Genomic DNA, 12,369 nt, shown 5'->3' on the forward strand with positions numbered 1-12,369 from the left:
ACTGGTTAGAAGAAAAAAAGAAAATCACACATACACCCAGAGCAACATTGCTGTCACCGGACAGCAACAAGTCATGTTAACAGAGGGGGATCCACAGAGGTGGGACCTGGTGCTTATGATATTTGGGACTCCTTAAGAAAAAGAAATTGCAAATCGAAATTAGGTGTGGGGACTTAGAAGGGACCCGTGCAACCAAGAATGTATGAAAGGCTTAGTTTCATGGCAAATCCGCCTCTGCAATCATCTCCCCTTCTCTCACACACAAAAGAAAAGACAAGAAGAAACACAGAGAAAGATTGGTTTTATTATGTGAGGAGAGAAGCTGAAGGCAGGAAAGCTAGGAAGAGTTTGACAGAGGAATCCAGGAACTCCAACTCTCACCACCAACCCTGAGTGAGGTAATGGGCATTGCCTGGTACCTGGGAAACCAAAGGTAAGTCTGAAGAGGTCATCCTGTCCAGTGAAGCTCCGGTGTGGTGTATCTGTGCCCCAACTACCTCCAGACCCTTGGGTCCAATCCCAGTCACTTCACTAAAACCAGAGTCTTGAGGCTGGGAATTGAACACTGTACTCATATTCATTCATTTTCATTTTCTTTCCTATTTTCCTTCTTTCTCTCTCTCTGGCTAGAAGGAACAAGGCCCCTGGGACAGACCAAGCTGATAGCCTCCTGCACCAGGAACTTGACATTTTGCTTATCATCTGCATCCACAGAGGCAATGCTCCACCTCACAACAGAGACACAGGCCATTTGTGTTCATGAAGGGAGCCCACGGGCAGAGGTAAAATGCCACATCTGGGCTCTCAGGTCCTAGAGACGGCTGTCCAACAGGCAGCATCCACACTTGCCCTCATACCCTTGTACCCACAACAAGTTCAGGGTCTGGGTCTCCTCATCTATTCAGTGGGATGCTAAGGCCTGCCCTACCTGCCTCACTGGGTGGCTGCTGAGGTCAGAATACCATACGTTTGCAGGCAGAGCCCTGAATCCGATCCTGCAGTTACAACCATTGTCAGCAGCCCCGTGGTCTTGGGCAGGAGCAAATGGCAATGAAATTGGATTCTGTACACTTCCAAAATTCCCCTCCTTTTATCTCTACCACCTTTCAGACTGGGATAAGGGAAACTGGTGGAGGCAGGGGTCGCTCAAAAGAAAGCATCAAATCTCCTGTGAAACCAAATTGATGTGCAGTTTGTTCTTACACAGGCCAGGAGACCAACAGCCCAGAGTCAGAACTTGCTCTTTCCTAGAGTGTAAGCAGATAACTTCAAGTTTTATCTCATTTAATCCTCTCAACAACTCCATGATGTATGATTTCTTTATGATTCCTATTTCACTGAGAGTCAAGATAGCATGGTGGTTGACAGTGTAGGCTCTGAAGCCAGACTGCCTAGACACAAATCGCACCTCTGCCTCTTAATACCTGCATGATCTTGGGCAAGTTATTTAACCTCTTGCCCTCCAGTTTCCTTATCCAAAAAAATGAGAATCATAATAGCATGTCAAGAGTGGTTGTGAGGGTTTCAAGAGCTAGTGAATGAAAAGCAACTAAGACAGTGTGGGCCTGGAGCCAGTGCTCTGTGATTATTAGCTATTATTATTACTAAAGAAGATACTGAAGCTTCAAAAACCTTCTCCAGAGCTATACAACATGTAAGGAGACAAGCTCAAATTTAAGTTAGGATCATTTTCCCTCCAGCAGCCATACCCTTATCCACTATGCTAAACGTGGTTCAAGTTCCAAATTTCTCGGTTCCTCAGTTTCCTCATCTGTAAAATGGAGCTAATGATATTAACTTCATAGGAGTTTTGTGAGGAACAGATGAGCCAATGAATACAAAAAGCACCTAGAATGTCAGGTGCAGGGTGGTATTTAATAAGAGCAATGGTAATAATATCATTATTATTTTGTGTAAGGAAGGGCACTCAACCTTTGGAGCCCTGCCCTAAAGCCTCCCTTACTCCAGCTCTGCCTCCAGGGCCTCACTGTGACGGACCCACACTGTGGCGCCAGTGACTACAAGTAAAGGGGGTGATGTTAGTCCCTTCACCCAAGTGCAACCTGCAACCCCACCCCACCTCATCTGCCCTGTGGAGGAGAAAGAGGACCCAGCTGAAGGACAGCTGCCCCAGAAACTGGAAACCATCTTTCTGGAGCAGGCTGCAAAGGGAGATAGGGGTCTTGAAAATAATTAGCCCCCAGCACTGGGCCTGTGGTATCTCATTACCAAATGCAAATGCAAGTTCACGTGCTACTCTGAGGCTCCTGGCAAAATGCCTGCCTGACCCTCAGCCTTGCTGAATTTGGACCAAAGCATTATCCACTGCCCACCCTCTTTGCAGCCTGCAGCTGGTGTGCAGTGTCTGCAAAAGGAGAAGGCTGCTTTCACCTCATTGAAGGGGGAACATGGAAGAAGGGTCTTATTTCATTAAAGGAGGCAGAGATGTTGGGGAGGGGGAGATTTTAAAAAACTGCTTTTCCCTCAGCAGTTAAAAGAGGGATAATTGAAGCAAGTGGCAGGCGGCTGCTCTGCCGTTTAGCATACAGTATACCCAGGAAATCTCACTTGGTAATCAGGAGGAAAGGAGGAAAAAGGAGCAATCAGACCCCTATTCAGGCTCCGTTTAGTGACAGCCCCTGCTGGCTGGGCTGGTGGAGAGGCAGGCTGGTCCCATGGAAAGCCTGAATCCTGGGTGGGGAATCAAGTCTCAGAAGCAGCAGTCCCTCCTTTGTGTACATTTTAAGGCCTTGTTTCTGTTCTCTCCTCCCCAAACCAGGGAAGACTTAGAAAGGAGTAATCCTTTACTCTTCGATTACGCACCACTTCCCTGCAGTCCACCGCCCCTCCTCAAAGCCATTCAGAGTTGACACAGATTAGGAACAATGCCATGTTATAATTCAAGCAGCATGTGCACTGTGGAGAGGAAGAGGAAATGACCCGGTCCTTACACAAGTGCCCAAACCAGGAGGATCCAACTGAGGCAACCACTGGTCCCTGCACTACAGTATCTGATGTCTCTGGATCTCAGCAAATGCTCAGGAACAAGCAGCCTCCTCTTGGTATATGCCATTCCATCCTAGTCCTGGCTTTGAGAGATGGGGCAAGAGTCATAAATTCTCAATAAAAAAAAAAAAAGGTAATTGAAATTCACTTTCAGGAAGGCATGTGAAGGCCACACAGTGGTGTTGAGCCATCAATCAAACGGACCTGAGTAGGATCTGAGCTTCAGGCAGCGGGAGGGAGCGGGGACAGTCACTACTGAGGACCACACAACAGTGTGCATATAACAAGGCTGTGGTCCCTATCACCAACACCCACCACGACACTTCACTAGAGGATTCCAATACTTGAAAATGTAACAGTTAAGTCTCGAGACAAACCACTTCTGGTCTGGGCACTCACTCAAGTCTGCAGGACAAGACAGAAGACAAGTAATCAACTTTTTCTTTGTTGGTATACTAAAACCTTATCCCTCTACTGAATCAACCTTATCCCTCCACTGAATCAATATAAAATGTTTTGGCATGAGTGATATATGACATAGGTAGATTTGGGAGTAGAGACCCACCTATGAAAGCTTCTCCATTGTTCCCTGGCTCCACCCAACCTGCCACAGGCTGACTTCATACTAAATGAACTCTTCAGAGACACTGGTCCTGAAATTTATACACCTTAGCACTGAATCAATTCTTCACAACCATAAGGTTGTCAAGTAATTCAATACATGCACATTCATAACCAAGAATGTTTGAAAAATAAACAAGTTTAAACTCATTTCAAGATGCTGACAAATTCTCAATGACCCGTGAGGGGACCACTCTCTAGAGGGAGCTGAGGATACCTTTTCATTAGCCACTGAGCTTCAAGGCTGCCCATAACAGGACAGGCTGAGCTAAACAAAAAGCCAGATGAAAATGCCACACCATAGCTCCACTATATTCCAAACCAGATATACATAATTTTAAAATCACCACTGAAAAGGTAAGACTAAATGTCAACATGAACAAGTCTAGTTGACCACCAAAGCATTTTATTTATAGACATAACACCCAGATGTAAAAATCTAGGGCCTCTTCTCTGTCCATCATTCTCCACAATGTTCAATGTGACTATTATTTGAAATAAAGTTTTCCCAAGTAAGCTGTGTGGAATTCAGTCTGCAGCCAGAGCTAATAGTCTTTCACCAAATGAAAGAGAAGATACTGTGTCTATTACCTCATACCCATAGGTCCAAACTCTCCCAAAGCAACTACCTCCTGTGTCTTCTGGGTCTTACCTAGGGAATATACCCAATGGGGAACCAAAATAGCCCAAAGCACATAAAAGAGATGGGCCTGCACATTCCTCCTGGGGTGCAGCATGATGACATTTTGGAGCCAACAAGGCATGGAGAACCAGACAAGCCAAGCAAACAGCAACACCGCAGGTGGGCTAGGAGCTAATGGACCACAGAAGGCGACTCCAATGAGCTGACCACATCCATCTGAACCTGCAGAGGCCCTCGCAGCTCTCCCTGCTCTTTGAACTGCTAAAGCATGAAGTACAAAACGGACCTTTCATGCCAGGTGCAAACCCTAACACCATCAAATAGCAGGGCCTAGCCTGCAAATTGAGACAAGAGGTGCTTGGTGCACATTCTGCCTGCTGGGAATAAGCCCCCTGGAGTCAGTGCTGTGACATGGACAATTCAGCAGAGGTTGGGTGGGGAGAATGGATGCATTTCTCTCTAACCACTTCACCACATTATCTTTGGAAAAATGGGCAGACATTATCTTGTTTTGTGTAGAGCTGTTTGACACTTAGCAGCTGCTGTGATTTCCTTTCCCTTCACATTTTACAGGTGGGTTTTTCCTGCGTACTTTCTAAAAATTAACTATGTGTGGAGGCAACGGTTATTTTCTAATAGCCTGCGATCCATTTTTGTGATTGATTAGACATGATGACAATTACCAGGATCAACAGGCTCCAAGTAATCAACAGGAGATTCTGTTACCTCCTGCGACATCCTCTCACCTCAACCTTTGCACTGCTGTGTTCCAAGCCAGCCAAGTGTTACTGTTATGGCAGTTTATTTACTCTATGTATGCACCGGGAGAATAAATGAGTTACGCTGTGTGTTTGCCTTCTACAGATAGGGGTATCAGTCCGTAGACAGGAGATGATCTGAACCTTGTAGGAAAAAAAAAACAATTATTAAAATATACATATTGCATTTAGCTATTAAAAACCAACGGCACACAATCTGCTCTGAAGAAATTCCACTGGGAACTGGAACACACACAAAATATAAAAAGAAAAAGAAGAGAAAAGCAAATTGTATACATATACAGTATAGAGATTTTTTTTTTTTTTCCTGCAGAAAAGTGCTGATCCAAACCTGCCCCAAGGAAATGAGTTCTTTTTAAACACAAAAATGCAATCAGGGATAATCAGCAAGTTAACAACATACTTGCAAACACCCTGGTCCCTAGAAAGGAAGAATGCCAGCTTTCAATACAAGTTTTGAGAACAGAACAGATCCTTTGGGCGAATAAGAAAACAAGTGATCATGTCAGCGTCTTCAGGCAGAACTTTCTCCAAAGCCAAGAAGCTCTGGAACAGCAGTCAGCTCCAGAAGGCACCTGCTTGTGAGAAGCACTTCAATAACCACATTCCCAAAATGGTTTGTAGACTGGGGTTGCCTCTTCCCCACCCCTTCTCCCAGTGGGTTCAGTGGAGGAAAAACAGAAGCCAAATAAGGACAGTATAGATGCCTGGCATCTCCGGCTCTGACAGCCCACCCACAGGAAGAGAGAAAGATGTGATGCCTAACCCATTAGAAGAAAGGAGTGGAGACCCAGGCAGCTCCTGCAATAGCCCATGCATGACAAGACCTCTGACGTGTTCTAGTCTCCAGTAGGTACCGCCTGGGAAATAAATTTTCTTTTAATTTTTTAAAATATTCTTAAATAGCCACTGATAGCTAAAGTTCACATCAAGCACAACCTGCTTTAGGGGTTGGGATGTTCTGGAAACACTTAAGGAACACCTGCAGTTTTTAATTACAAATCCCAAGGTAGCAGGGCCTTACCTGAATGAAGAGATCTTGGGAGTCAGTGGCAAGGCGTTCACCTGGCCACACCCACCTGGCACCACCCACCTGGCACCAGCCATCTGGCCTCCCTTGATCTTGTACTTGTTAGTTCTTAACTTTGATTGTGCATTGGAATTATGTGGAGAGCTTTAAAAATGTACAGATGCTTGGATCCCATGCCAAGAGATTCTGATTTAATGAGCCTGGGGTGTGGTCTGGAGTTTAAATTCCCCCAAGACAATCCTAACCTGCAGCTAAGTTGAGAACCACTGTTCTGCCCTATACCTCACATCACCTCCACAAAGAGACTAGTAGGGGATGGCAACATAAAACCCGTCTAAGAGAATCCAGGGCTTAACCCAGAAAGAATAGGAAGAAATGTGACTTCCTTGCCTCCTGTCACCCTAACCTCTCGACATACCTACCTGTATGGTCCGTTCTCAGCTTCTCCAGCAGTTCCTGCTACCCAAATCTAAGCTGTGAGTGAGTCTAGGAATCCAGGAATCTGGATTTTAAGTATTTGTCGAATGAAAGTTTGAGTCACCTCTCTTAGATCTAATCCCAAACAGTCAGGATTTGGTGAGCAAGGGAGGGCAGCCTAAGCCTTTGTGCCTCCCTGCTTCTCCCTGGGAAGTCACAGTTGAACCTGGGAGGTTCTCCAGATATGCTGTATACTCTCAGCTCCCTTGGAGGCTTGGCTGAACAAGGCTGTAGTCAATCTCTGTTCCTCTTTGCAATGTTCTCAGTACTTGGAGAGGATGGGAAAGGGAACCACATCTAAAGAGGTACCTCATGTGAGAAATCCTCATTGACAAAACAAAGAGGCAAGAAGGGCCTGGCCCAGATGCCTCATCCACCTTTCAGACACCTCCTGGAGGGCTGGGAGGTGGGGCGGGCCACAAAGGAACTGGGTTCATTTTTCTTTACACAGGCATTCTTCATGTGAGGGACGATTAAGAGGAAGTGATGGGGAGTTTCCCAACTATCCCTAAGGGTCCAAACCTCAAGGGGTCAGGACGGACACAGGTAGAAATTTGGCAATTTCTGTTTTTGTTTTTGTTTTTTCTTTTTTGAGACAGTCTCACTCTGTCACCCAGGCTGGAGTGCAGTGGTGAAATCTCAGCTCACTGCAACCCCCACCTCCCAGGTTAGAGCCATTATCCTGCCTCAGCCTTGTGAGTAACTGTGACTACAGGCATGTGCCACCATGCCCAGCTAATTTTTGTATTTTTAGTAGAGACAGGGTTTCACCATGTTGGCCAGGCTGGTCTCCAGCTCCTGACCTCAAGTGATCTGCCCACTTCAGCCTCCCAAAGTGCTAGGATTACAGGTGTGAGCCACCGTGCCTAGCCGAAATTTGCCAGTTTCTATCTGATTTCTTGCCCTGGGTTGACTGTGATAAACGGTGCTGCAGTGAGAGGGGCCAAGCTGGGACGGACCCTACTTCATCTAACCCTCTGAGTAGGGTACAGAGCCCAGGGTTCAGGGGCCAGTGTTCTCCTCCTGCTGAGATCTGACAGATTCGATTCTCCATTGAGAGTAGGCAAAGGATTTCCACTGCCTCCTCAGGGCAAGGGGCCCAGTGATCTAACATGAAGCTAAAGATGTGCATCCATATAGAACTGGTTTCTATCAGGAGCCCCAGCCTCAGCTATCCCATGGGTGGGTCTCTAGCAAGAGAGGGAGAGGGTCTTACCTTCTGAGCAGAGCTTGCCACCATAGCCAGTGGTAGAACAGTCACAGGTGGGGTGGCCGTCCAAGAGAAAGCAGATCCCACCATTTTCACAGGGACGCTCACCACAGGGTCCCTCAGCATCCAACTGGACACCCTGGCTCCCTAGAAGCCGAGGCTCCGAGTTTCCATACTTGAGATCCAGAATTAATCCCTTGAAGCCGGGCATGGCCTGTACTCCATCAAGGGTCAGGGCAGAAGGTCGTATGTCAGCAGGGACTCCACCAAGGAACAAGTCACTGACCACATCCATGTAGGGCCGCTGGGGCTGCAGCTCCCCAGACTGGCCCTCGCCGTCAAGCATCAGCACCGTGCGCAGGCGGTCGCGGCTCACCATGAGGAAGTGCCAGCTGCTGTCATTCACCTGCTTGTTGGACAGCACGGCAGTCTCGGCACAGTCCATGCTGAAGCGGAGCTGAACGCGGCCATCCACCAGGGAGAGGCATAGGAAGTCGCAGACCCCGCCATCATCCAGGTAGAGGAGCAGACCCGTGGAGACGTTGGTCTTGAACTGGAAACTCAGGTCGCTGCGTGTGCTGGCATCCCAGCGGAGGTAGCGGGCCCACTGGTTGGGGAGGCCCATGAACTCAAGGCCCAGGCAGAGCCCCAGCAGAGACCCCAGCAGGATGCTGACCTTCAGAGTGAAGAAAACCGAGTGGAGTGTGGAACTCATTGTGGCTGCTGGGACAGAGCCCAGAGGAGCAGACAGGCCAGGGAACAGCCCAGAGAGGATCTCTCCCTTTGGCAATAGAAGTGGGAGAGGAAGACAAGATGGAGATGAAGGGACAGAAAGCACACAGGAGGAAGGCAGCACACACACAGATCCTGAGATGGTGGAGAGGGAGGAAAGTGTACAAGAGAGTCCCAAAAGGGCACACAAGCAAGAAATTGAATAAAGGCAGTAGAAAAAGATAGGACCAGCAGAAGAGGAGGAAAATCAGGCGGGGAAGTGAGGGACTGGAGTAAAGAGGAAAGCGTCTTTCTCCAAGAAAAGATCTCAGCTATCCATGTGGATCCGGAGGCCTTGACTCAAGGAGGAGAAGGTGCAGGAGAGTAGGAAGAAGTCTTTAGCGATGCACTCCTCCCAACGGACCCCCAAACGCCCTAGCCAGGGAGGCCAGGGACAGGGCCGGGCTGCTGTGATGGAGGAGGAGTGAGTGGTGAGGTGAGCCAGGTGACAGGTAGAAATAGGCCAAGGACCAGTCCTAAAGTTCTACCTCCTAGCAGCGGCAGGCTGTGGGGAGGGGGGCAGCTAGAAGCCCAATGCTCAGACAGAGCAGGGCCCAGGGCAGAGCGCAAGCAGACTCAGGCTTCATGGTGCGGCCAGAGGCAGTGCTGCCCATAACTTGCCTCCCAGGACTCCAGAGAAAAGACCTGTGGGAAGAAGGGGAGGGAGAAGGAGAGGAAGATTAGGGCCATATATCAGGAAAACATTGCATCCTATTTCACAAGTATTGATGGAAAGCTGACTTCGAGCCAAGCTATTCTAGTGATTGCTACAGCGCTTAGTGCTTCAAACAGGAGGGAGGCCCTGGGTTCTTCCAGAGCCACTATAAGACCCGAGCCCAGGTCCTAATGATGCACTCAGGTTTTCCATATGTAAAAATAATGAAAATCCCCAAAGCCGTATCAGCACATTATTACAATATTCACATCACAAGGTCACATTGCCAAAATGTATTTTTAAGATAAGTGCTAACATTTTATGTATTCAAATGCTCACACCTGATTTTTACTTATTTACCTATTAAAAGCATGCAAATGACATTAAATTTTTTTCTAGATTTTTCCTTTTCAATTTGACAACTCACTGTAGGAAGCCTAAGGCAGAATGCTACCCCTAAATTTGTGAAAGAAATGTTTATAAAAATCAGTGAAAATAAACTGGAAGGTGAGTAATGAGTAAAATAATCCTCCTCTCTTACTGAATATTGAGAGAAGGGTTATTTTACTCCGTCAAAAAAAAAAAAAAAAAAAAAAAAGGCTGAGTTTGAATCCTAGCTCCTGTATGTGACACTCTGAGAAAATTTCTTAATCTATTTGAGCTTCTATTTCCTCATTTGTAAAGTAGAGAATATAATAGCCTCTTCCCAAGATTGAAGAGAGGAATCAATCCTAGCATAAGGCTTTTCTTGTTTTTTGTTTTTGTTTTTTTTGAGACAGAGTCTCGCTCTTTTGCCCAGGCTAGAATGCAGTGGCATGAGCTTGGCTTACTGCAACCTCTACCTCTTCAAGCAATTCTTCTGCCTCAGCCTCCCAAGTAGCTGGAATTACAGGCATGTGCCACAATGCACAGCTAATTTTTGTATTTTTAGTAGAGACGGAGTTTCATCATGTTGCCCAGGCTGGTCTTGAACTTCTGATCTGCCCACTTAGGCCTCCCAAAGTGCTAGGATTATAGGCATGAGCCACTGCCGCCGGCCACATGAGGCTTTACACATAGTAGGTGACCAACAAATCCTAGGTTTCTTCCTTTATTTCTGAAGTGGGAAGGGACAGGAGGAGGGGTTATTTGTGTATGTCTGTGTATGTGTGGATGTATGTATGGCTATAGAGTGAGCAATGTGTAAAAACAAAAATACTAAAAAAGATTATGAAAACTGCAGAATGGATGACAACTGAATAGTTAAGAAATTCCCAGAGTGATAATGGATAGTTCCGAATGACCTAGAGTATTTTACATGTATTTTATGATTATTCAGAAACAGTTAGAAATGTACCAGCATGCAGTTTGGTTTCTGAGGGCAGACTCTGGCCCACCTAACTGAGTTCTCTGTTCAGATCAAACAGTGAGTGTGATTTCTAGGAGCTGTGCAGGTTGCTTATTACCTGACACATTTGATAATTCACCATGGTCTCCATCAGAACATTGCTATCCACTATTTTTATGATAACCACATCAGCAAAGCTAGTTATTACCCCTTCTTTGAAGAGGAAGCTGCTGTTCCTTAACCAGGAACAAACACCTATTCCCAAGGAACAAACAAACCCAACCAACAAGAGGCTGATTAAATCCATCTTAAGGAAAGCCTTTGTTCTATAAAAGCCTTTGTCCAAGCAATGTTCCCTAAAGTGTGGCACAGATGCTGTGCCAAACTTCCATAGACTCCAACAAGGAAGGTACCATGTTCAAGAGGCAAAAGAAGAATCCCAGAGCCAGCAAATGAGACATGGAGTTTTATTGGGAGCTTACATCCAGAGGAGAGTCCAGTGGTGGAGAGCCGGGTAGGAGAGCTGCAACTGCTTGCAAAAGCATGCAGTTTACACAGCATATTTACTTAGCACCCTCCCCATAACAGCCCCTATCTGGCAACCTTCATTTACCCTAAAACAAAGGGCCTTGATCCTCTGTATAGCCAGTGTTCCATGGGACCGGCCAGGGGCTCATATGTTGCTCATAGAGAAGGAATGAATCTTCTGGTTGGCCACTCCCAGCTTCCCTAGTTTGGGACATATATTCAAGTGCATCTGCCATGCAGCGTCATTCTCAGGGTATGCTCAAGTTATTATCAAGTCCTTTTACCATACACACAGGTACCCCCAGTGGTTCAAGGGATGCTCAGTTGAGACATGGACACAGGAGTGTGCTGGTGCCAACTCACAAAGGCTTGTGAGAGCCAACTGCTAAAACTTCAAAAACTTTGACCTGGTCGGCATGACTTTGGTAGCATGAAATAAACAGGCAAGGAGTATCTACATCCCAGAAAAAAAGGCAAATACCACAAAGAGTCTTTTAGAAGGTGAAATTTAGGGGAACATCACACACCGGGGCCTATCATGGGGAGGGGGGAGGGGGGAGGGATTGCATTGGGAGTTATACCTGATGTAAATGACGAGTTGATGGGTGCAGCACAGCAACATGGCACAAGTATACATATGTAACAAACCTGCACGTTATGCACATGTACCCTACAACTTAAAGTATAATAATAATAAATAAATTTAAAAAAAAAAAAAAAAAAGTGGGAAAAGGACATGAACAGACAAAAAAAAAAAAAAAAAAAAAAAAAGGTGAAATTTAAGTAAAGACCTGAGGCTATGCACGGTGGCTTACGCCTGTAATCCCAGCACTTTGGGAGACCGAGGCAGGTGGATCACCTGAGGTCAGGAGTTCAAGACCAGCCTGGTCAATGTGGCGAAACCCCATCTCTACTAAAAATACAAAAATTAGTCCTAGTGGCAGGACCCTGTGATCCCAACTACTCATGAGGCTGAGGCAGGGAGAACTGCTGGAACCCAGGAGGCAGAGTTTGCAGTAAACTAAGATCGTGCCACTGTACTCCATCCACTTGTTCCAACAGAACAAGACTCTGTCTCAAAAGAAAAGAAAAGAAAAGAAAGAAAAAAGAAAAGACTTGAAAGAGTGTGAGGGAACCAGCCATGGAAGTATCTGGAAAGAATGTTTCAGAAGCAATAGTCAATGCAAAAGAACTGAGGCTGGAGTAAGCTGGTATATTTGAAGAACAGCAGGAGGTGGCTGCTGTTGGAGTGGAGTGAGTGGACGACATGAAGTCAGACGTGGATAACAGGAGGTTAGGACATGAAATGTGACTCAATTTCT

General features: G+C 46.3%; 2 protein-coding genes across 2 annotated transcripts in view; one reads left to right on the forward strand and one right to left on the reverse strand.

Annotated features, from left to right (window-relative positions):
• LOC126959123 (neurexin-3) overlaps positions 1 to 12,369 on the reverse strand; it is a 792,314-nt gene that overhangs the window by 762,579 nt on the left and 17,366 nt on the right. The window contains exon 2 of the mRNA XM_050798071.1: positions 7,773 to 9,182. Coding sequence (XP_050654028.1) covers positions 7,773 to 8,481 — 709 coding nt within the window. The 5' untranslated portion in view covers positions 8,482 to 9,182. The remainder of the gene's footprint in view (positions 1 to 7,772; positions 9,183 to 12,369) is intronic.
• Positions 1 to 12,369, forward strand: part of SNW1 (SNW domain containing 1) — a 1,184,582-nt gene that overhangs the window by 631,475 nt on the left and 540,738 nt on the right. The gene's annotated exons all lie outside the window — the stretch shown is intronic.

This window comes from Macaca thibetana, chromosome 7 (assembly GCF_024542745.1).
Source record: "Macaca thibetana thibetana isolate TM-01 chromosome 7, ASM2454274v1, whole genome shotgun sequence".
NCBI classification, from domain to species: Eukaryota; Metazoa; Chordata; class Mammalia; order Primates; family Cercopithecidae; genus Macaca; species Macaca thibetana.